General features: G+C 49.0%; 2 protein-coding genes across 19 annotated transcripts in view; both read right to left on the reverse strand.

The window, feature by feature from the left end:
* ADPRHL1 (ADP-ribosylhydrolase like 1) overlaps positions 1 to 4,283 on the reverse strand; it is a 43,233-nt gene extending 38,950 nt beyond the window's left edge. Inside the window, exon 1 of the mRNA XM_005586310.5 lies at positions 4,020 to 4,283. Within this exon, the coding sequence (XP_005586367.4) occupies positions 4,020 to 4,233 (214 nt within the window). The 5' untranslated portion in view covers positions 4,234 to 4,283. The remainder of the gene's footprint in view (positions 1 to 4,019) is intronic.
* Positions 4,284 to 7,023: 2,740 nt separating this feature from the next.
* The window catches only part of DCUN1D2 (defective in cullin neddylation 1 domain containing 2), a 39,027-nt gene continuing 22,793 nt past the window's right edge, over positions 7,024 to 23,257 (reverse strand). For 5 of the 18 annotated variants that reach the window (XR_012426632.1, XR_012426629.1, XR_012426624.1 and 2 more), the window contains 4 exons: positions 16,708 to 16,859; positions 13,981 to 14,063; positions 10,827 to 10,923; positions 7,024 to 9,304 (listed from right to left, as the gene is read on the reverse strand). Coding sequence is in view for 5 of the 18 variants with exons in the window: in XM_065533521.1 (XP_065389593.1) it covers positions 9,225 to 9,304; positions 10,827 to 10,923; positions 13,981 to 14,063 (260 nt within the window). In the remaining 13 variants the exon portion in view is untranslated. Of the gene's footprint in view, positions 9,305 to 10,517; positions 10,924 to 13,980; positions 14,064 to 16,707; positions 16,860 to 23,257 lie in introns of all 18 variants that reach the window. The other 13 variants (XM_065533521.1, XM_005586313.5, XM_005586314.5 and 10 more) reach the window with 6 other exon arrangements.

The raw sequence follows: 23,257 nt of genomic DNA on the forward strand, positions 1-23,257 counted from the left end.
TGTACTCCAGCTGGGCAAAAGAATGAGACTCTGTCTTAAAAAAAGAAAAAAAAAAAAAAAAGCTGCCTGAGTCTCCCAACTAGTATCTCAATAAAAAAAAGGCGGCCGGGCGCGGTGGCTCAAGCCTGTAATCCCAGCACTTTGGGAGGCCGAGGCGGGCGGATCACGAGGTCAGGAGATCGAGACCATCCTGGCTAACACGGTGAAACCCCGTCTCTACTAAAAATACAAAAAAAAAACTAGCCGGGCGCGGTGGCGGGCGCCTGTAGTCCCAGCTACTCGGGAGGCTGAGGCAGGAGAATGGCGTAAACCCGGGAGGCGGAGCTTGCAGTGAGCTGAGATCCGGCCACTGCACTCCAGCCTGGGCGACAGAGCAAGACTCCGTCTCAAAAAAAAAAAAAAAAAAAAAAAAAAAAGGCAAAATACTAACATTCAGTGAACTTGTAGCAAAATGTCGTGTTTCCAAGTATTTTCAGTTATTACAGCCCCAGGAGAGGCTGAGAAGGCCCTGTGCCCTGGAGACCGTGGCCAGTGACACCTCCCGCCGTCCTGCTGGGCCCTGAAGTTGGGGCTCAGTGAGCCTCACGGCGGAGACGTGTCAGACGAGCCTTCGGCCACCTTCCCACACTGGCCTAAGTGCTTCCTCCCACTTTGCTGGCCACTCCATTTAATCCTTTGTGACTGAGGCAGGAAGGCCCTGGCAGGGAAGCCACTTCCCCCGTTTTCCCAGGGAGCGGGGCTGGGGAGCTGGGAATGGCCAGCTGCATACCTGGGCGGTGGCTGAGTGCACACCTCCCCCGCCAGGCCTGGCACACACACACCTGCTAAATGCCTGCCGAGTGACTCGGTGATAACACGCTCGTGACATGGCCTTTTCGCTCAAGGCCACGGATGCCGCCTCTCCTATATGTCTTGCAGAACGCTAGACACGGCAAATTCCTGGTTCAGAGTCTGCTTTTGTGCCCTGTTCAGAGGCACACCCAAAAGCGGGGAGCCACAGAGGCTGCACCTGACCCTCTGACCTGGGCTCACTTGAGCAGCAGAGCCAGGGTTTGCCAGACCACACAGCCCCGTGGCTCACGGGGCGAAGGACTTTTCAGTGCAGCTTACTTAAAGATGCCAAATGTAGTTCCGTTTGTACAAGCCTGCCTGTCTTTGGAAAGCATGCTGAAGAGCCACCGCACACTGCAATTGTTATGATACCTGCAGGCCACTGTGACCTCAGCAGTCAGGGACGGTGCTTACGAGCACGGGGACAGACTGTGTGGTTCCCGTCCAAGCTCCACCACTCACTGGGCTGTGTGGCACTGGGCAAGTGCCTGAACCTCTCTGTATGTCAGTTCCTTCTCCTGTAAGACTGTGATAAAATCAGCCTCCGCGGTGATGTGAGGAGCTCGTGTGGAGGATAACACGCGTGAAGCAGCTGGAACAATGCCTGGTACAGAAGTGCCATGGAGTCAGCACTCACCACTGTCGTTTTGTAGAGACGGAGTCTTGCTATGTACCTAGGCTGATCTAGAACTCCTGGGCTCAGGCAGTCTGCCCACCTTGGCCTCCCACAGTGCTGAGATTGCAGACATGAGCCACTGTGCCCAACCCTCACCATTGTTAACACAGCTCAAGGACCCCCTTCCATAGGCTACAATTTGTGATTTAAAGAACAAAGCTAAACTTAAGTGAAATTTCAACTTTGATTTTTAGTGAGTTGAAAAGAATCTGCTTGCTTTGGTTTCTAGAGGGGTAAGCGATTCCAGGGGTGATCTTGGACGCGTGTTTTCTCAGGACACAGAAACTAGACACTGCAGCAGCGCAGTGAACCCTCCCTTCCCGTCCACAGCTGAGGACCGTGAGAGCTTAGAGCAAACTTCCTTCCTTCTTAATAACAGCGCCCCACGGTGGCTCATGCCTGTCAGCCCAGCACTTTGGGAGGCTGAGGTGGGTGGATCACTTGAGGTCAGGAGTTTGAGACCAGCCTGGACAACAAGGTGAAACCCCGTCTCTACTAAAAACACAAAAATCAGCCAGGTGTGGTGGCGGGTGCCTGTAGCCCAGCTACTCAGGAGGCTGAGGCAGGAGAATCGCTTGAACCCAGGAGGTGGAGGTTGCAGTGAGCTGAGATCACGCCACTGCACTCCAGCCTGGGCGATGGAGCAAGACTCTGTCTCAAAAAACAACAAAAAACAGCACCCCGAACGTCCGTAACCCTTTGAACTGTGTGAATTTCGTATCCTGTTGAGCCGATCTCCGTCGGTGCATTTTTGGAGTGTCCTATGCTGCTGCCCTCCCTGCAGGCCTGGCAGGACCAGACCCACAGCCATGGACACTGCCACTCACAAAACGCCCACCAAGTGCCACCAGAGATGGGACATGCAGAGCTGCTGTGAGTGCACACACGGCATGAGACGCCCAGAGGAAGCCATGCTGAAGAGTGAGGACCAGCCGTCTACGGTGAAAACAAGCAGGAGCCTTGTCCCACAGGTGTCTGTGTGTGGAGTGCGCCTGCTCTGGGCTGCGGGGACACAATCGTGGGGCTGCTGGTCCTAAGGGCACACAAGAGGCTGCCTGGAAAACCAGAAGCAGGAGCTCCCCGACATCAAGGCTGTGAACACTCGGACGCCTCCCTGTCTCCAGCAAGCCGGGAGCCTTATCTTATCGCTGGCGCTTCAGCTCTCCCGTTATTTAGGGACCGGCCACAGGCTCGATGGCATTCCTCCACCGTGAGCACAGAACTAAACTGGGCGCGTCCGTGGCGGATGAACGGAATGGTGGAGTGAACGCGTGAGATTTCAGTGACTTAGCTGCAGCCCTCAGATTTTAATTCTGCCGTGATCAACAGACAGCACCCACGAGGTTTGGAAGAGCAAATGCCTCGTAGGAAAGCTGGACTGCATGTCTGTGCACCTGCCATTTCCCTGAAATTCATGCAAAAGCTTGATCCTAAAATCAATTTGCTACTTAAAGGTATTTTAAGAAGCTTTGTCTCCAATCTCGTCTAGTCGAGTTTACGTCATTTTCTTAGAACACATTTGTGTATGGGCAACTCTCCAAGCTGAACCGTTTTGGGAGATGATGTTCTAACCTTCAGTCATTGGAATTTAGAACTAATCCCCAAACAGTATTAATGGGTCCACATTTTAAACGGGCTTATTTTACATCCCTTTGTAATGAATTTGGAACAAGAAGGTTTAATCTCTGAGTGAGAGGTGAGCCCTCACCCTTCTCACACCAGCACAGCCGAATCACCCTGCTCACACTGGCACAGCTGAGAGAGGCTTAATTGGCTTTAACTCTATTAGAAACAGAAGGTGCTAGGCTTAGTTAACGCTTTACAAACACAAGTGAAAAGTCACGTTTAAAAATTGAATCTTAATCTGCAAAGTAATACTGTGACCCCCAGAGAAACCACAGGAGAAACACGATCTGCCTCATATCAAATTTGAGGGACACTGGTGTCTATTAAATTGCCACTTTTAGCAGCGGCATCATGTAACACCATCGACTGAAGGACCGCACTGCCTTCAAAGCTCTCAGGGGCTTACTGGGAGAACTTGAGCAGCCACAGTGCTCCCTCCAGCCCACACACAGGAGCGAGGCGGGCCAGGCCCTACCTGTGGCCACAGTGTTCCCTCCAGCCCACACGCCACAGCACGGCAGGGCCCGGCCCTACCTATGGTCACAGTGCTCCCTCCAGCCCACGCACCAGAGTGACAGGGCCCGGCCCTACCTGTGGCCTCAGTGTTCCCTCCAGTCCACACGCCACAGCACGGCAGGGCCCGGCCCTACCTGTGGCCACAGTGCTCCCTCCAGCCCACACGCCACAGCACGGCGGGGCCCGGCCCTACCTATGGTCACAGTGCTCCCTCCAGCCCACGCACCAGAGAGTGACAGGGCCCGGCCCTACCTGTGGCCGCAGTGTTCCCTCCAGCCCACATGTCAGAGCGAGGCGGGGCCCGGCCCTACCTATGGTCACAGTGCTCCCTCCAGCCCATGCACCAGAGCGTGATGGGGCCCGGCCCTACCTGTGGTGAGGGCCTCGGCGGTTGCCATGTGCATGATGGTATTGTCACTCACGGGCCATTCTCCTGGCGAGAGGACGAGGTGGTCCAGGCCCCCAGAACGTTGCAGCTCCTCCTGAATCTTCATGCCCCCAGTGCTGTTCTCCTTGCAGACATTTCTGTAACCAAGAGCATCGCCGACACTCCCCAGCAACATTGCAGCCTTAAATTTCTCCATCTCTGGAGGCAGCTCCTCTTACCCTGCAGCTGCAGAGCGTCCTGGCCTTTGTCTCCTCCTCGGCCCGCCTGACTTTTATAGTGGTCATTGTGTCGCTGTCAGGAGCGTCCTCTGACGGCCGGGCACTCCTTGTCTATCTCTGCAGGTGGCACCAATGAGAGGACCTTTCTGTCCCCCACGTGGGAGGTGTCAGCTTTCTTCCGCGTCTGGACAGGCACCAGCTCCTCAGCAAAGGAGTCTGCTGGCTTCTGCACTTCAGAGCGTTGACAGAGCGGGGGCTCCTCTCACTTCCCCGTGTGTGGTGCGGGGTGACGCGGGAGCAAATGTGTGCAGGCGTGCCTGTCACTGCGGCCCGCTGCGGGGCGTGACCTCACCCCTCAGGCAACAACCCATCTGCTGTCTACAGTTCTGCCTTTCCTGGACATTTCAAATACAATGTGTGGCCTTCAGTGTCCGTCTTCCTTCACGCAACATAATGTTGAGATTAATCTGTGACATGCAGTTTTTTTTAGAAAACTTTTCGATTATGAAATGTTTTTGAAAGAACACTTTGTAAAGGGAACAAAGTCTATATAGCTCCCGTGTGAAAAACGACGGTGTCTTCTCAGCATGCGGTGTTTAACGGCTCTCAGATAACCAGACTGCGCCGTGCGGTGTTTAACGGCTCTCAGATAACCGGACTGCGCTGTGCGGTGTTTAACGGCTCTCAGATAACCGGACTGCGCTGTGCGGTGTTTAACGGCTCTCAGATAACCGGACTGCGCTGTGCGGTGTTTAACGGCTCTCAGATAACCGGACTGCACTGTGAGGGGGAAAGTCGTCAGCAAAGCACAGGCTTCGCTGGAACCTCCCATCCGGCCCTCAGTCAGCTCAGCATATTTACAACATCCCTGCTAGCTCATGAAAAGAATATTAAAAATACGGAGGCCGGGGGTGAGGCAGACTAGCCAGGGCTCCTGGTTTGAAATAAATTAGGGAAACAGACCGTCGCCCAACCCTAGCCCTGGATAGGTCTCTGCAGAGGCCGGGTGCCCAGCGGGGCTCTCTCTCCCCCACCTCCCTCCTCGGGGCCTGGTTTCCATCAGACCCAGGGGAAGCGAAGGGAGTGACACCTGGACTGAAGAAATGCGTCTGATAAAAATGAAACTCGGCCGGGCGCGGTGGCTCAAGCCTGTAATCCCAGCACTTTGGGAGGCCGAGATGGGCGGATCATGAGGTCAGGAGATCGAGACCATCCTGGCTAACACGGTGAAACCCCATCTCTACTAAAAAATACAAAAAACTAGCCGGGCGAGGTGGCGGGCGACTGTAGTCCCAGCTACTCGGGAGGCTGAGGCAGGAGAATGGTGTGAACCCGGGAGGCGGAGCTTGTAGCGTGCCACTGCACTCCAGCCTGGGAGACAGAGCGAGACGCCGTCTCAAAACAAAAACAAAAACAAAAACAAAAAACACGAAACTCTTGTAGTATGCAGCGAGACAGCAAGAAGCATTTAAGTCACCATCTGGCGTTATACCAGCACTTGTTAAACTGGAGGTTCTCGAGCAGTGAGCTCATCTCATCCTCCACTGTCTGCTGGTAGAGCCAGGCATTAACAAAATCATGCCAGCTAGCATGATCCTGAGATCCAGAAACAAACAGTCCTTCAAAACCAGCAGGCAGGCCGGGCGCAGGGGCTCACGCCTACAATCCCAGCACTTTGGGACGCCGAGGCGGATCACCTGAGGTCAGGATTTTGAGACCAGCCTGACCAATATGATGAAACCCCATCTCTACTAAAAATACAAAAATTAGCCAGGCATGGTGGTGTGCACCTGTAATCCCAGCTACTTGGGAGGCTGAGGCAGGAGAATCGCTTGAACCCAGGAGGCAGAGGTTGCCGTGAGCCAAGATCACGCCAGTGCACTCCAGCCTGGGCAACAAGAGCAAAACGCCGTCTCAAAAACAAAACAAAAAAACCCCAAACACAAAAAACAGCATGCACGCAGGTTCCCTACCCAAACAGGACAGACAGGAGGGCAGCCCTTCGTTCGAACCCCCACCCGTTCTAGGCAGAGCTGCACTGTGGGGCCAAAGCCTGTGTTGTTGAGGGGAGTGACACAGACCCCTCGCTGGGCACTTCAGTCGATTCTCAGGCAGCGGAAACCTTTGCCAAGAGCACTGTCTGGCTCCCTCAGCAAACAGGACGGGATAAGGTTAGCTAAATAGTTTATCCAGGAAATATTTGCAGAGCCCCTACTTTGTACCTGAAACCGTGGACACAGTAACAAATATCAGAAGTTTACTCTTGGCCCCATGAAGCCTGAGGTCACAAATGGATATAAACTTAAAGCTAAAACAACACAATGACATGCACAATGTCACTGAGAGGAGCTGGCAATGTTGATTCCGGAATGCCCGCCAGGTGCACTGCGAAGGGGCAGGTCGCACATGATCCTTAGACCCCAGTGCTTGGCTGTTTCCCTTGGATAAGGGATGGTTTCCAGCAGTGCGTGCTGGCACACGTCCCCCCGCCCTGCTCCCACACACCCCCGTAAATCCTATTGTGAGATCTCTAATTCCTCACGAGCTACCACTTCAGGCACACGGTGCACCGCTGAGAGGGAACGCAACGACAGAAGCTGCCTGAGGACCTGTTACCTGGCCAGGGCTGGTGGGCCACATGGAAGGGCAGGGGCATGCCCGCTGGTTGCTAGCTGGGGGCTGTTCTGTCATCCCGGGACAAGGGCTCAGATGCTGACACCTATAGGCAGGCATCCCTGTAGCCGAGGAGAAATCGAAAGGAAACCATACCCGAGATAAAACAATTTAATGCTTCTGTTCTCAGCATTTCACAGCATGCAGGACTCAAACGTATACAACAGAAGAAAAAAACAATTTCTGGAAAAGCCTTTGTCCAGTGATATTTTGATATCTATTGACAATCTCTTAGAACTTTAAATCTCAGAAACAAAAAAGTACTGCGGATCTCCATAATTTATACAGAATTATCTGAATTCTATAAACTTTTCTGAACAGAACAATTACATGTCAAGAATCCATGAAGCCTCCAAGATGCGCTCACACATATGAGGTTTTTATTAAAGCTAGTTTTTATTGTATTAAACAAATGCTCTCTGAGAATCGAAGACTTCTAAAGGTAGACAGGCCCAGTTTCCCGTTAAGGGTTCTGGAAGCAGAGCCTGGGGAAGGTCTGTGACTTGCCCATCACTGGACCACCAGAAGCCAGCGGGGGCCAGGCGGGGTCTCCAGGCTGCAGGTCCCTTCCAGTCCTGTCCCTGCTGCCCCCTGTGACCATCTCTGCTGAGAAGCATCGAAGGTTGGTCCTGCAGCCGCCAAGCTCACGAACCTCAGCCATCAGACGTTCCTGAAGCACAGGGCGAGTCCTGTTCTCAGAAGCCAACCCAGCTGCGCGTCTGGGCTCTGTTCTCTCACACCGCAGCTGGGTCATCTGCGGCGACTCTCCTCTCCCCTGGGAAACAGCTCCAGCTGGTCCACGTCCTGCACGGTGCTGCAGGGGGGCAGCAAGGCACGCTTGTGACATGAGGGTCTCGGCACATGTGAGGTAGGGTCAGCAGTGATGTCCACAACTCGACACACGCCCTCCACACCTGGGTGGCACTCGTGGGTACCCCTCAACCAGGCGGCCACGAAAAACAGATGAAAACACGGCACAAAGACGGACTTCAGCTCACCAATCAGATGAAGGTTTTGGGGTTGGGTTTTTTCGGACAACGATGTACATTTTAGCTTCCGAATGTGCACAGGGGCACAAAGGTTCAGATGCTGGCACCATGGGCACCACAGGAGGGTGGAAAAAACCAACTCATTCGATTTTATTGTATTGATTTATTTTTTAATTTATTGAGACAGAATCTCACTCTGTCATCCAGGATGGAGTGCAGTGGTGCAATCTCGACTCACCGTAACCTCCGTCTCCTGGGTTCAAGCGATTCTCCTGCCTCAGCCTCCCGAGTAGCTCAGATTATAGGCATGTGCCACTACGCCCAGCTAATTTTTGTATTTTTAGTAGAGACGAGGTTTTACCACGTTGGCCAGGCTGGTCTCGAACTCCTGACGTCAGGCGATCCACCTGCCTCGGCCTCCCAAAGTGCTGGGATTACAGGCGTGAGCCACCGTGCCTGGCCTCGATTTTAAAATCCACAATTCATCACTCATGAAAGAAATGTTTTTCATGGAAAAATGTCTTTTAAAATATAACTAAAACATATTTTTTAAAAACACACTTTATGAAGTTTCTCAGGTCAAGTAACATTTAAGTAAGAGGGGTCCACTGATATATAAACGGTGTGAGATAAACTCTGCTGGAATTGTGCCATGTGTGCCGTTGCTGTGCAAAGCTACATGGGGACTGAGAACCATAAAATGATTTTCAGATGTATGTCTAGAGAAAATGGAAACAAAAATAGAGCTGGTAAATCTAGATATTCGATAATTCAAAAAATATAAATCTTGAATTCCTGGCACCAATTTTAAAAAACATTAGACTCTATGACAAGATCATCTCCTTTAGGGCACATTCTTAACAGCTTTGACTTATATAAAAACGCAGCACCCTGCAGAGGACACGTGCCGTGCTTCCAGTGCCACTGCAACATCATTCGGCGGCGTTCGGCCGGCCACTGGTTCGCCTGATGGTGCGAGCTACGCAGCATGCTCTGCGGTCCCACAGGCGGCGCCACGGCTCTACCTTAGTGTTTTGTAAATACTAAAAAGTCATGCAGAAATCTCCTAACGCAACAGCTATGATGACAAATCTCCAAACATCCCAAAGCAGCCATGTCCTGGGGAACTTCCTGCGGTGTCCACAAAGCAGCCGCTGCTGTCCTCCGGCAGAATGGGATGGCTCCTCTGGTTCCATGGTGGGTCAACAATGACTTCTGGACTCAGTGACAATGCACCCAGGAACTGACCGGAATCTCCTTGCAGGACACAAATCATTTCACAATCTTACTCCTGCTTAACTTGCTGCCTAGAAAAGGCTGCGTTTTCCACCTGTGACTACTGGCCGTGCATACTCTACAAAATCATCTATAAGAACAGGCCAAGCTCCTAAAGGAAAGCAAGCAAACAGAAGACCCGTTAGAGCACCGTTTTTATCTTCAAGGCATTGTGTCACATATCAATCCAACATTTACATTTCAAGAACCCAAATGATTTGAGGTCCATACCATTTGTGTTTCACAGAATGAACCAGCCCAAGTTACCCAGTTCTTTTGTCCTAGCACAGCCAGGTCGGGAGCCCTGGTGTGTGCGTGCTGGTATGTCCAGGGGGCTGTGGGCTCACAGTGGCCCTGCTTGCTCCATGAGTGGCCCAGGCAGTCACACCAGCTGCTCAGGAAGGGAGTGAAATGGACCCACTCGGACCAGGTGGCACGTTCCTCAGGTCACTGGCATTCTTACCATCAGGGGGTGCTGCCTCCTGCGGCTCTTCCCCAGTGAGACCACCCCCTCATGCCCTGCCCTTCCCCACCCCGGCAGCCCCGAGGGCCCTCTGAGCTCCTGCACTGCTGCCTCAATCCTGGAAGCTGTGCTTCTGTCAATGAAATTCAATGATCCCTTCTTTCATTTGACAAGCAGTTACTGGGTGCCTCTGATCTAGGGACGGTGCAAAGTGTGGAGGACACAGAGAAACAGAAGCTAAAACAGGCAGCCAGCCACGTAAACCACCCGTTAAAGGCACGGCGCCAGTGTCCAGAACAGATCACTGCCTGCCGAGGGGGAGGGAGGAAGCAAAGTGGGTGGGGGTCTAGAGGGGGGCCTTCTACCCGGAAACCATCCCTCCCGAAGGTGGCAGCGTGCCCAGCACACAGCAGGCTCCAAAGGTCCTCCAATGCAGCGTCCTAAACACGGGGGGAGACAAATATATATAGATATATATATATATATATATTTTTTTTTTTTTTTTTGAGACGGAGTCTCGCTCTGTCACCCAGGCTGGAGTGCAGTGGCCGGATCTCAGCTCACTGCAAGCTCCGCCTCCCGGGTTCCCGCCATTCTCCTGCCTCAGCCTCCCGAGTAGCTGGGACTACAGGCGCCCGCCACGTCGCCCGGCTAGTTTTTTGTATTTTTTAGTAGAGACAGGGTTTCACCGTGTTAGCCAGGATGGTCTCGATCTCCTGACCTCGTGATCCGCCCGTCTCGGCCTCCCAAAGTGCTGGGATTACAGGCTTGAGCTACCGCGCCCGGCCTAGAGATATATTTATGTAAGAAGACAGGAGCTGGAATCTCTGAGGAAGCCTAAAGAGCGCAGTGTGGAACTGACCTAAGGCATCGTGCGTGACTGAGAATCTGGGAGTGGTGGTTTCCGAACACCTAACTCCGTGGCTCCCCCATGGGGGTCTCTGCACATCCAATTTTGAAATGCTTTGGCTTAGAGGACTGTCTTCTTGATTTACACTAAATATAACGCCGCATTTTTCTTTTGTATGATTTACAGAAAATAAGGAAGGGGGTAGGTAGTACTATCACCACCCCCATCTCAGTGACGGGGTCACCACTCTAGAGGCAGGAAAAGTTAACGTTCTCAGGTGTAAGCATTTCGGTCAATCATCTGAAGCACAACTTCCGGTACCTTCTTCATCGTAGTTAGACATATCATCTGCAATCATGTTTCCAAAGTCCAGAAGGAGGTTCCAGGTGTCCCTTGGAATTGATCTTTTGTGATGCTCCTAATATATAAGGAGAAAAAAAAACCCACCAGATTTAAAATACAGAGCTTAACTCTCATACATTCTAGTGGCCTCGCGATCTTCAATTAACAATCTTCATTAATTTGATTAGGAACAAGTACAATAACATTGTTAAAAGTAATAGTGTTCCGCATAAATGTTAAGTGCTACAACAATGCCAATGTCCAAATATAGGAAGCGACTTATTTAAAAACAAAACATTTTAAATATTACAATTATAAACTCCTGTTTTGTCACACAGAAGGGCAGCATTTTAATCTCGTTACCTGCCTATCAGCTGCATGTATATGTATATATTAATGAACAGCTCATAAGCTTGTCTTACATTTTAAAACATTAACCTGCTATCGAATTACATGTAGTTTTCCGCAACTTGTTTTTTCCCCACTCAGCGTAACGTTTGAAGCGTATGCGGGCTGACTTGTTTGCCCTTGTTTGCGTGGCTCCAAAGCTGTGCTCCATCGCACCAATATTCTGACTTTTTAGTCCGTTCTCCTGTGGATGGTCACTGGCTTTTCCAGTGTTCTGCTGTTACGACGACACTGTGAGCGCCTTCATCCCCATTTCCACACACAAGAGCGTGAGGTTCTCTGGGAAACATCTATGACTTAGGTTTGACCCAGGCAAGGCATAAGGGGGCTGTGGGCACAGCATTACTGACCTCTGGATGTTTTGAGAGAAGTAATACGGCACAGGATGTGATGAAACACACAGCTGCAAAGGCGCCTCCCCATGGCAAACCCACAGAACTGAGTGACATCACCTTCTACAGACAGCTCCGCCCCCTGCCTGCCATGCTCCCTGGGTGCCACCCGCAGGACTCAGTGACATCATCTTCCACAGACAGCTCTGCCCCCCGCCTGCCATGCTCCCTGGGTGCCACCCGCAGGACTCAGTGACATCATCTTCCACAGACAGCTCCGCCCCCTGCCTGCCATGCTCTCTGGGTGCCACCCACAGAACTGAATGACATCACCTTCCACAGACAGCTCCGCCCCCCACCTGCCATGCTCTCTGGGTGCCACCCACAGAACTGAATGACATCACCTTCCACAGACAGCTCCGCCCCCCACCTGCCATGCTCTCTGGGTGCCACCCGCAGGACTGAGGGACATCACCTTCCACAGACAGCTCCGCCCCCCACCTGCCATGCTCTCTGGGTGCCACCCGCAGGACTGAGGGACATCACCTTCCACAGACAGCTCTGCCCCCTGCCTGCCATGCTCCCTGGGTGCCACCCGCAGGACTCAGTGACATCATCTTCCACAGACAGCTCCGCCCCCTGCCTGCCATGCTCTCTGGGTGCCACCCACAGAACTGAATGACATCACCTTCCACAGACAGCTCCGCCCCCCACCTGCCATGCTCTCTGGGTGCCACCCACAGAACTGAATGACATCACCTTCCACAGACAGCTCCGCCCCCTGCCTGCCATGCTCTCTGGGTGCCACCCACAGAACTGAAGGACATCACCTTCCACAGACAGCTCCGCCCCCCGCCTGCCATGCTCTCTGGGTGCCGTTCCCACATGAGGAAGCAGAGGCATGTGGAAGTGACCTGCCCAAGCCACAGGACTCGTAAGTGGCAAAGTCTGTGTCACCCGGTGTCAGGTGAATGGAGGCGGTGCGGTCCTGGCCTGGCTGTGTGTTAGCGTTGGAAGACCACTTCTTCCACTTTCATGGACAGAATGGCAAGAGGTCTGGGCATCTCTGCCACCACCAGGCTTGTGGCCACTCACTTTCAACAACCCACAGCTGCACAGGCGAGCTGGTACGACACAGCCCTGTCCCACGCCAGGCAAGTGTCTCTCCAGAGGGCCCATGAAGGCCTCCTTTCCTTCTGAGCATGGCCTCAGACCACAGACACACAGTGGCTGGGCACCGCCAGATACACTCCAAAGTTCTGGAACCCAAACCAATGCACAGAAGTGTGGCACTGGCACTGTGTTGAGGATTCGGAGTTCTCAGTGGAAAGACAGAATTACTGTCTAGGTCCTCGGAGGAGACAACACGGGGGCTGCTGGGCTGGGGTCGCAGAGTCTCCAGGAACCCCAGCCTGAGAGGAGCTTCCGTGACTGCCAAGGAGCCACATTCTGAGGTGGCCCCGATCAGCCCCATCCCAGCCCTGCGGTCTCCTGCAAGGTGACAGAGCTAAGTGGCAACCTGTCTGGACCTGTGGATCTCTGTGTGGGACGTTCATCTGCTGAAAACCTCCACGTGTGAGGCCTGAGGTGGATGATCACACGCAGCTCACACCTACCGACCTCCCTCACGTGTGAGGCCCGAGGTGGATGATCACACGCAGCTCACACCTACCGACCCTCCCTCACGTGTGAGGCCCGAGGTGGACGATCACACGCAGCTCACACCTACCGACCTCCCTCACGTGTGAGGCCCGAGGTGGACGATCACACGCAGCTCACACCTACCGACCTCCCTCACGTGTGAGGCCCGAGGTGGATGATCACACGCAGCTCACACCTACCGACCTCCCTCACGTGTGAGGCCCGAGGTGGATGATCACACGCAGCTCACACCTACCGACCTCCCTCACGTGTGAGGCCCGAGGTGGATGATCACACGCAGCTCACACCTACCGACCTCCCTCACGTGTGAGGCCCGAGGTGGATGATCACACGCAGCTCACACCTACCGACCTCCCTCACGTGTGAGGCCCGAGGTGGATGATCACACGCAGCTCACACCTACCGACCTCCCTCACGTGTGAGGCCCGAGGTGGATGATCACACGCAGCTCACACCTACCGACCTCCCTCACGTGTGAGGCCCGAGGTGGATGATCACACGCAGCTCACACCTACCGACCTCCCTCACGTGTGAGGCCCGAGGTGGATGATCACACGCAGCTCACACCTACCGACCTCCCTCACGTGTGAGGCCCGAGGTGGATGATCACACGCAGCTCACACCTACCGACCTCCCTCACGTGTGAGGCCTGAGGTGGATGATCACACGCAGCCTCACACCTACCGACCTCCCTCCACAGTGAGCACGAGAGCGAGACGCAGGACACTTACCAGCAAGAACGTGTTCCAGAGATCTAGAAACTTAAACCTTCCAGACAACACTAACTTCCAATATGCAACAGCCATTTCTAAGTCTGGCAAAAAGAGAGAAAGAGCAGTTAGTAAATCTCACTCTCTTTTTCTACTGCACAAAAAACGACCACTTCTTAGCACATCAATATTTACTTCATCAGTAAAAGGTGGCAATTTTACCCAAGAGTCATGAGGCTTAATCTCTACGGAAGCACTCCTGAGAACTCTATGTAGTCTAATTTTATACATCTGGGGAAACTTCTTCAAAAAGGTTTTATATATTAAGTTATTTGGATATGCACACAATTCCCCCCCAATTAATCAGTTTTGGAGACTTACATTTCCATACATAGTGGGTGTTCTTTAAACATGACCTGATCTGGATACTATTAATTCATATCATTTGTTTTTAAAAATAGACCACTGGCCTGAGTGTCAAACTGCAAATCAAAGGACCAGTTTAGAAAGGAAGGGACACACTGTTCTCCAAATAGACCTGCCTTATTACTATATGAACTAAGAATCTGTTTCACAAGTAATTATAGAGGCCTTATGAGGGCTCTGATTTGTTCCTAAAGCATCAAGTTAAATTGGCACCTAGCAGGAAAAGCGTTCTCACTGATACAAGACATCTACACACTGACACTGCGTATCAATCAAACAGGACATCTAAACATTTACACTGCGCATCAAACAGGACATCTACACGTCGACACTGCGTATCAAACAGGACATTGACACATCGACACTGCGCATCAATCAAACAGGACAACTACATATCGACACTGTGTATCAATCAAACAGGACATCTGCACGTCGACGCTGCGTACCAATCAAACAGGACATCGACACATCGACACTGTGTATCAATCAAACAGGACATTTGCACATCGACACTGAGCATCGGTCAAACAGGACATCTGCACATCGACACTGCGTATCAAACAGGACATTTACACATCAACACTGTGTATCAAACAGGACATCCAAACATTTACACTGCGCATCAATCAAACAGGACATCTGCACATCGACTCTGCGTATCAATCCAACAGGACATCTACACATGGACACTGCGTATCAATCAAACAGGACATCTGCACATCGACACTGCGTATCAAACAGGACATTTACACATCAACACTGCATATCAATCAAACAGGACATCTACACATTGACACTGCACATCAGTCAAACAGGACATCTGCACATTGACACTGCGTATCAATCCAACAGGACATCTGCACATCGACACTGCGTATCAATCAAACAGGACGTTGACACATTGACACTGCGCATCAATCAAACAGGATATCTGCACATCGACACTGAGCATCGATCAAACAGGACATCGACACATCGACACTGCGTATCGGTCAAACAGGACATCTGCACATCAACACTGTGCATCAGTCAAACAGGACATCTGCACATCGACACTGCATATCAAACAGGACATCTGCACATCGACATTGCGTATCAATCCAACAGGACATCTGCACATCGACAATGCGTATCAAACAGGACATCTGCACATCAACACTGCGTGTCAATCAAACAGGACATCTGCACATCGATACTGCATATCAAACAGGACATCTACACATCAACACTGCATATCAATCAAACAGGACATCTGCACATCAACACTGCATATCAATCAAACAGGACATCTACACATCGACACTGTGCATCAATCAAAGCCAACACCCTCACTTTTCCCACACGGGAAAAGTGGTGATTATTTCACGACTTCTATACAAATCTCTGCTACTGAAGATGTCTAATAGAATATGAATGCTTAGTTTCAGGGCTGTCTCCAATCCATAGTTTGTGAAATACTGATTTATTCTCTGCTCAACAGAATCTTGATAACGATTTCTTTTTATATGCTTGACACAGCAAGTACATAAAGGGGTTCAGAATTCTACTTTTTTAAAGTGACCGGCCAGGCGCGGTGGCTTACTCCTGTAATCCCAGCACTTTGGGAGGCCGAGGCGGGTGGATCACCTGAGGTCAGGAGTTTGAGACCAGCCTGACCAACATGGTGAAACCCTGTCTCTACTAAAAATACAAAATTAGCCAGGCGTGGTGGCTCATGCTTGTAATTCCAGCTACTCGGGAGGCTGAGGCAGGAGAATCACTTGAACCCGGGAGGTGGAGATTGCACCAAGCCAAGATTGCACCATTGCACTCCAGCCTGGGCAACAAGAGCGAAACTCCGTATCAAAAATAAATAAATAAATAAAATAAAAAGTAAATAAATAAATAAAGTGACCTCCTTTAATCATGTTGAACAGTGTTCACCACTTTTAGGCAATAAAAGAACAGTTATATTTACGTAAGATAAACTAATGTGAAAAGCAGATTAATACGTTAAGTAATATATTAGTTTAAATGCAAAGCACATAACTAAACACTTTTCAAAGGATTTTTTTCTAAATCTGGTTTAATCCCACTTAAACAGAAGTTACTAAAGTTGGAGCTCTAGTAAGATTTCCAGGTTGATCATTATTAAAATGGGATAAGCAAGAGACATATGAATAGCAAAACCCACTTTAAATAAAACGCCTCTAAATTCCCTGTGTGCAAAGGCATCATTACCAACTTCCTCAGTTTTGAATACCCTGGAGTCTGAATCAGAAAGAAAGAGAGAGTCAGAAAGTGCCACATAACTGAGAAACAGAACGGCTCTCTAGACCTTACCGATGGGACCCGCAGTAAAATGCTAAGAAGATGATTAGTCTTGTCCTGCTTATAAGTCTACATCCTTATCACTTAGGAAGAACATTAATTGAAATCTATATTCAACTCATCTTAATGATGTAAAGCTCTCACATTGAGAAATGGAGGTGAACCTGGGGAGGAAGAAAAAATAAAGTTTGATGGCATACATGTAATCTAGTTACTTAAAGTTTTATGGCATACATTTAATCTAGTTACTTTGGGTTAGTTTTAGTCCTAAAAACTTTTCTTACAAAGGACCTGATTTGTATGTTTGTTAATCACATTATCAGAAGTAAATATATGCTTTTTCAATATTTATTATTATTTATATAAAAATGTTTTTAATATTGTCCTAATGGACTTAGCCATTTGCAAAACAGTAACAACAACAACAAAAACAACAACTCAAAATGGCAGAACTTGAGGGCGGAAATCAAGACCAACAGCTACTCTGGTGGCTACATCTTTATAGCAGCTATTTTCTTCCCAAGAACCTCGAGAAAGTCTCATCTCCTAAGTGAAAACACGTTAGAAGAAGGCATTACGATTTAAAATTCATGCTTGTGATGCTCCACTTAGGATTAGATAATGAAGATGTGTCCTCTATCAAAAAAGGACCTCGGGGCAGACATAAATATTAGCTAGCTCTCATGAAACTTGACTTCCTCAAACATCAAGATTCTCAAAGCTGGCCGGGCACAGTGGCTCACACCTGTAATCACAGCACTTTAGGAGGCCGAGGGAGGAGCTTCACTTGAAGTCAAGAGTTTGAGATCAGCCTGGGCAACAGAGCAAGACCCTCACCTCTTTTAAAAAAAACACACACACACGATTCCCAAAGCCAACTGATTCCAGACTCTAGCCAGTATGAAACTATGTTGTTTCTTACATCAAAACAGAGCCAAGTAACTTTATCCTCTTTAGTAGGTTAACCGTTAGTTAAGAGGAAAGCATCATCTTACATAAAAATACAGTACAATTTTCACACACACACAGACACACACACACAGATACACATAGATACACACAGATACCCACACGGAGACACAGACACACACACAGAGACAGATACCCAGACACACATACACACAGTGACACAGACACACAGATACAGACACACAGAGACACACAGAAACACACACACAGACACACACACGAAGGAAATAAAGGGTAAGTCTGTGTCTTTTGGCTCCATGTTCCCACGGCAGTCCATGCTTTTTCTAGCAACAGTTGGACACTTGTCTCAACCTGTTCAATTTATCCTTAATTTCTCACAAGACAGACCATGTAATCTTTGGAAATGGTAAACCGATGGCTCTATTTTTGGGTTATAGTCATATAATTATTATTCTTGTTTTATTTCTGTTTGTTAAAAGCCCTCAAAAAAACTTTTCTAAAAATAGTGTATAATCTATTTGAAGTATTCACACAATCTAATGATTTCCCGAGGAGGCTATTGTTATTATAAAATTTCATTTTCTCTCAGCTATTGTCATGAAGCAAAGAAACAAAACCAGTGATGCTTCCCACCCTATAGTGAATGATTCTGACAAACATTTCATTTAAGTGTCTACAGGAGTAAACAAGTCCTTGTTCTCAGTGAGGAATTCAAGGATAAACTCTCAATCTGTTGCAGCTTTCAATGGCCTATTCTGCCACTGAAAGTTCTGATGCTTGAGGAAATTTATAAAACGCAGGCTGAACATGGTAGGTCCTGAATCTTAAAAATGTTTCAAAACACTCTCTACACATATACTGACCTTCCTTGACACATTTGTGCAGAAAGAAAATAAATTTTGCAACTCTGAACTGGCAATTAATTTAGACTCTAATTTATAACCTCCTGGAAATTACCATGGAATGAAGTGGTGGCGCCCAGTGGAAGGAACTCGGTGCGTTTCCAGGACGGGGCAGCCGGGCTTCGCTGCGGGGGGCGTGGAGCCTCTGCAGGCCCAGTGCTCTTCCCCAGCCACCACGCTGCAAGGAGGCCCAAGAAGGACAGCTGGGGGCAGGTGGGAGGCCACAGCGCAGAGCAGCATGGATGGAAGAGAAGGGCCACCCAGTGGAATCTGCCCAAGTTCCTGACCCAACGGATCATCAACTACCAAAATGACTGTCATTTGAAGCCCCTGTATTTGCGCAGTCATTACTAACCCAGGCGGCCGGCCTGGCTGAAGCCTGAGGGACTGTGTTTCAGCAAGCTCTGCAGTGATGCCGATGTTGCTGGCTTTGCCAAGGGCCTAGAAAAGCTTCGTAATACTTTTCCGTATGTGTCAAGTTAACATGGCATTATAAGATTAAAATTTTTAAAGATAATACCTACACATGACAGTCAGATAAAATGCTAATCTTTTTAACATTTTTCCATGTCAACATTTAAATGAAGGATCTCCTGCATTGCAGAGTATCAATAACTATAAATGGTTACCTCTAATAGAAGCTGAATTATCTTAAGATTATACTGAAGATATTAAAGTAACAGTTCAAAATAGTCAGAAAAAAAGTTTTATCATTCACTGAAATTTCAAAGTGTCCTTCCTGATAAACATTTAACAATAACAAATAATTGCTATTATTTTAAAATTTGGATCAGACTAATTCTCACTTTGGAAAGGAAGCTGGATAGACGTCTAAGAATTAAACTGCTCAAAAGTAAAGCATGACCCACACTTTCCTTGAAAAATCATGATCATTACACTCAGACCTGAAATGGCCAAATTTTAGAAAAGTGTGAGAAGCAGCATTTCTTGCTTGGGTGACTATTGCCAGAGAAAACGGGGGTGAGGGGATGAGGAAACAGAGAGAAGTGGAGAGAAAAAAAAAAAAACTGCATGAGATGGAAGAACAGCTATAGCAGAAACCGGAACCTGTCAGGAGCACAGGTGGCCCTGTCCTTACCAAGTGACAGAGCCCAAGAACGCTGAGGGATCTCATCCCAAGTCTTCCTCTGCACCATTATTCTCTTGTCTATTTGCTTTTTTTTTTTTTGAAATAAGGTCTGGCTCTGTCGCCCAGGCTGGAGTGCAGTGGTGCAGTCTCAGCTCACTGCAGCCTCCACCTCCCGGGCTCAAGCAATCCTCTTGCCTCAGCCTCCTGAGTAGCAGGGACTACAGGTGTGTACCACCACACCCAGGTAATTCTTGTGTGTGTGTGTGTGTGTGTGTGTGTGTGTGTGTGTGTATGTGTGTATATATATACGTGTGTGTGTGTGTGTGTGTGTATATTTTTTTTTCTTTTTTGAGATGGAATCTTGCTCTGTCACCCAGGGTGGAGTGCAGTGATGTGATATCAGCTCACTGCAACCTCTGCCTCCTGGGTTCAAGTGATTCTCGTGCCTCAGCCTTCTGCGTAGATGGGACTACAGGTGTGCGCCACCAGACCCAGTTAATTTTTTGTATTTTTAGGAGAGATGGGGTTTTGCCATGTTGCCCAGGCTGGTCTCAAACTCCTGACCTTAAGTTATCCACCCAGAAGTGCTGGGATTACAGGCATGAACCACCACGCTCGGCCTGCTTGTTAGTTTCTAGAAAAGACTGGTAATGGTTTCTTGAGAATATTGATGATAGTTACTGAGTAATCAGGGTCTAAACTAAAATGAGCTTTAACTTTAATGACTATTTTGCCTCAGCGTCTTAGAAAGAAATAAAAGTGGAATAGAGAAGATGAATAACAAGAGTTTTATCATAGAAAACCAAATGCTTTCATTTGTTAAAAGTAGACTGAATCTGACATCTGGTGTGTAGTTCATAAATCAAGAGTTATTTTATAAACAGAGTCATTCTGTAGATGCAGAAATACTTTTCAGTGTAGACTTTCCCCTCTTTTGATATGTTAAGTCATTTCTCCATTCAGAGGCAAAATAATAACTCTTCACTGCCTTTAGAATAAACATTTCCTCCCCCGATGTGGAAACTAACTTAAATTTCAGCATACGTTTTCAGGGGAGAGGGTGAAGTTTGCAGACCGAGAGCTATGTCTCCGTGGCTGAAACAGTAAGTTTCTGACCACATCTCCTGGAGGCCATGTTTCGTGGTGAAACGGGCTCTTCTCCAGCTGGTTCAGGCTGGAAGCGGAATCGAGGTGGGTGGGATGGCAAACTGTTAAAGAATCCCCATTGCCGTCACTGTCCTTTGGATGTTAAACCTCGTTTTTTCCCCCACACAATATAAAAAACCTAAAGCACCAGAACCAGTGCTGGAGACCAGCCGGTTTAGACCAGAAGTCATACTGCTGGTGGTACACGGCAGAGAAGCCCGTTTACTGTACCTCTAGACCAGCCGGTTGAGACTGGAAGTCATACTGCTGGTGGTACACGGCAGAGAAGCCCGTTTACTGTATCTCTAGACCAGCCGGCTTAGACCGGAAGTCATACTGCTGGTGGTACACGGCAGAGAAGCCCGTTTACTGTATCTCTAGACCAGCTGGTTGAGACCGGAAGTCATACTGCTGGTGGTACACGGCAGAGAAGCCCGTTTACTGTCTCTCTAGGTAGAAATATCTAGAGGATGTAACAGCCTCTGAGAAACATGATGTTACTATATGGATTTTAAAAAATATAATACTTGCTATAATGTGCATATTGGAGGCAACTGTGAAACTTGTCTGTGATCACCAGTGTAGTCTGTTGTAAATTCAAAGACAGCTTGTTGAACTTTGTTTTTATTTTTTACCTACTGTTTTCAGAGTGCCTATTTTGAATTAAAATTTATTATACCACTGCAAAAAAAAAAAGAGTTTTAGTCCCCGAAGTAAAATGTCAGCTTACAAAGAGCAGTCTTGGGCACATCCATTAGGATGGCCACTATTCAGAAAACAGCGATTGTTGGCAGGACGTGCAGAGGCTGGTTGGATGCTCTGCTTCGTTGCTGATGGGAATGTAAAAAAAATATATGTTGGTCCTCATTCCTCAAGAAGTTAAACAGAATTACCATACAGTCCAGTAATTCCATTTCTGCGTATATACCCAAAAGAATTAAAAGCAGGGACTGGTGCGGTGGCTCACGCCTGTAATCCCAGCACTTTGGGAGGCCGAGGCAGGCAGATCATCTGAGGTCGGGAGTTCGAGACCAGCCTGACCAACATGGAGAAACCCTGTCTCTACTAATAATACAAAAATTAGCCGGGCGTGGTGGTGCATGCCTGTAATCCCAGCTACTCAGGAGGCTGAGGCAGGAGAATTACTTGAACCTGGGAGGCGGAGGTTGCAGTGAGCTGAAATTGTGCCATTGCACTCCAGCCTGGGCAACAAGAGCGAAACTCTGTCTCAAAAAAAAAAAAAAAGAATTAAAAGCAGGGTCTAAAACAGGTATATGTACATGCATCACGCATGTTCACAGCAGTGTTATTCGCAAGAGCCAAACAGTAAAATTAAACTAAGTGTCCACTGGAATGAATGGATAAACAAAATGTGGTCTATACATACAGGGAATATTATTCAGCCTTGAAAAAGGAAGGAAATTCTGACACACACTACAACAAAACATTGTATCAAGCGAAATGAGCTAGTCACAGAAAGATCTATACTGTGAAATTCCACTTACGTGAGGTCCCAGGAGGAGTCAACTCCAGAGACCAGAAGTAGAATGGGGGCTGCCAGTGGCGGGGGAGAGGGAAGTGGGGAGTCAGTGTTTGATGGCGACACAGTTTCAGTTTGGGAAGATGAGAAAGTTCTGGGAATAAACACTGGTGATGTTTACACACTCTGAAAGTACTTAGTGCTACTGAACTTAAACAGTTAAAATGGTTAAAAAAAAAAAGACAAAAGGCTGGGTGTGGTGGCTCACACCTGTAATCCCAACACTTTGGGAGGCCGAGGCGGGTGGCTCAAGAGGTCAGGAGATCGAGACCATCCTGGCTAACACGGTGAAACCCTGTCTCTACTAAAAATACAAAACCTAGCCGGGCGAGGTGGCGGGTGCCTGTAGTCCCAGCTACTCGGAGGCTGAGGCGGGAGAATCGTGTGAACCCGGGAGGCGGAGCTTGCAGTGAACTGAGATCGCGCCACTGCACTCCAGCCTGGGCGACAGGGCGAGACTCTGTCTCAAAAAAAAAAAAGACAAGACAAGACAAAAGAACAGTCTTGGGGAAATAAACCCCCAAGGACTCCTGACTTGACTGGTTTAAACACGAGACATCCCACGCTCCATCACTCTCTCCTTCAGACAAGCAGCCTATGAGGACACAGCACTAAAAGGGGGCGGGGGAGGGCCCTGGACAGTCGGGGCGGAGGGAGCACAGTGTTTAACCTTCCCTGAATCCGTGCATAAAAGCAGACGCAGCAATTAGAAAGCAAAGTCAAACACCCAGAGGCGACATTTACCATAAGTTTGGGTGAGAAAGTATCATCCAAGTTGTAAGCACTAGGGGATGAGCCACTGCCAGCAATAGGACCCGCGTGGTGCCGGCGACGTGGGGGTCACAGGCCTCTGACAGATGTGAGAACAGGAGGGCCTCGGTGGTGCCTACACGGCAAGACCAGGTAAGGACGAGCCTGAATTAGGCTGTGGCAGCGGGCAGAGGCCACCAACGG

Source organism: Macaca fascicularis, chromosome 17 (genome assembly GCF_037993035.2).
Source record: "Macaca fascicularis isolate 582-1 chromosome 17, T2T-MFA8v1.1".
Lineage (NCBI taxonomy): Eukaryota > Metazoa > Chordata > Mammalia > Primates > Cercopithecidae > Macaca > Macaca fascicularis.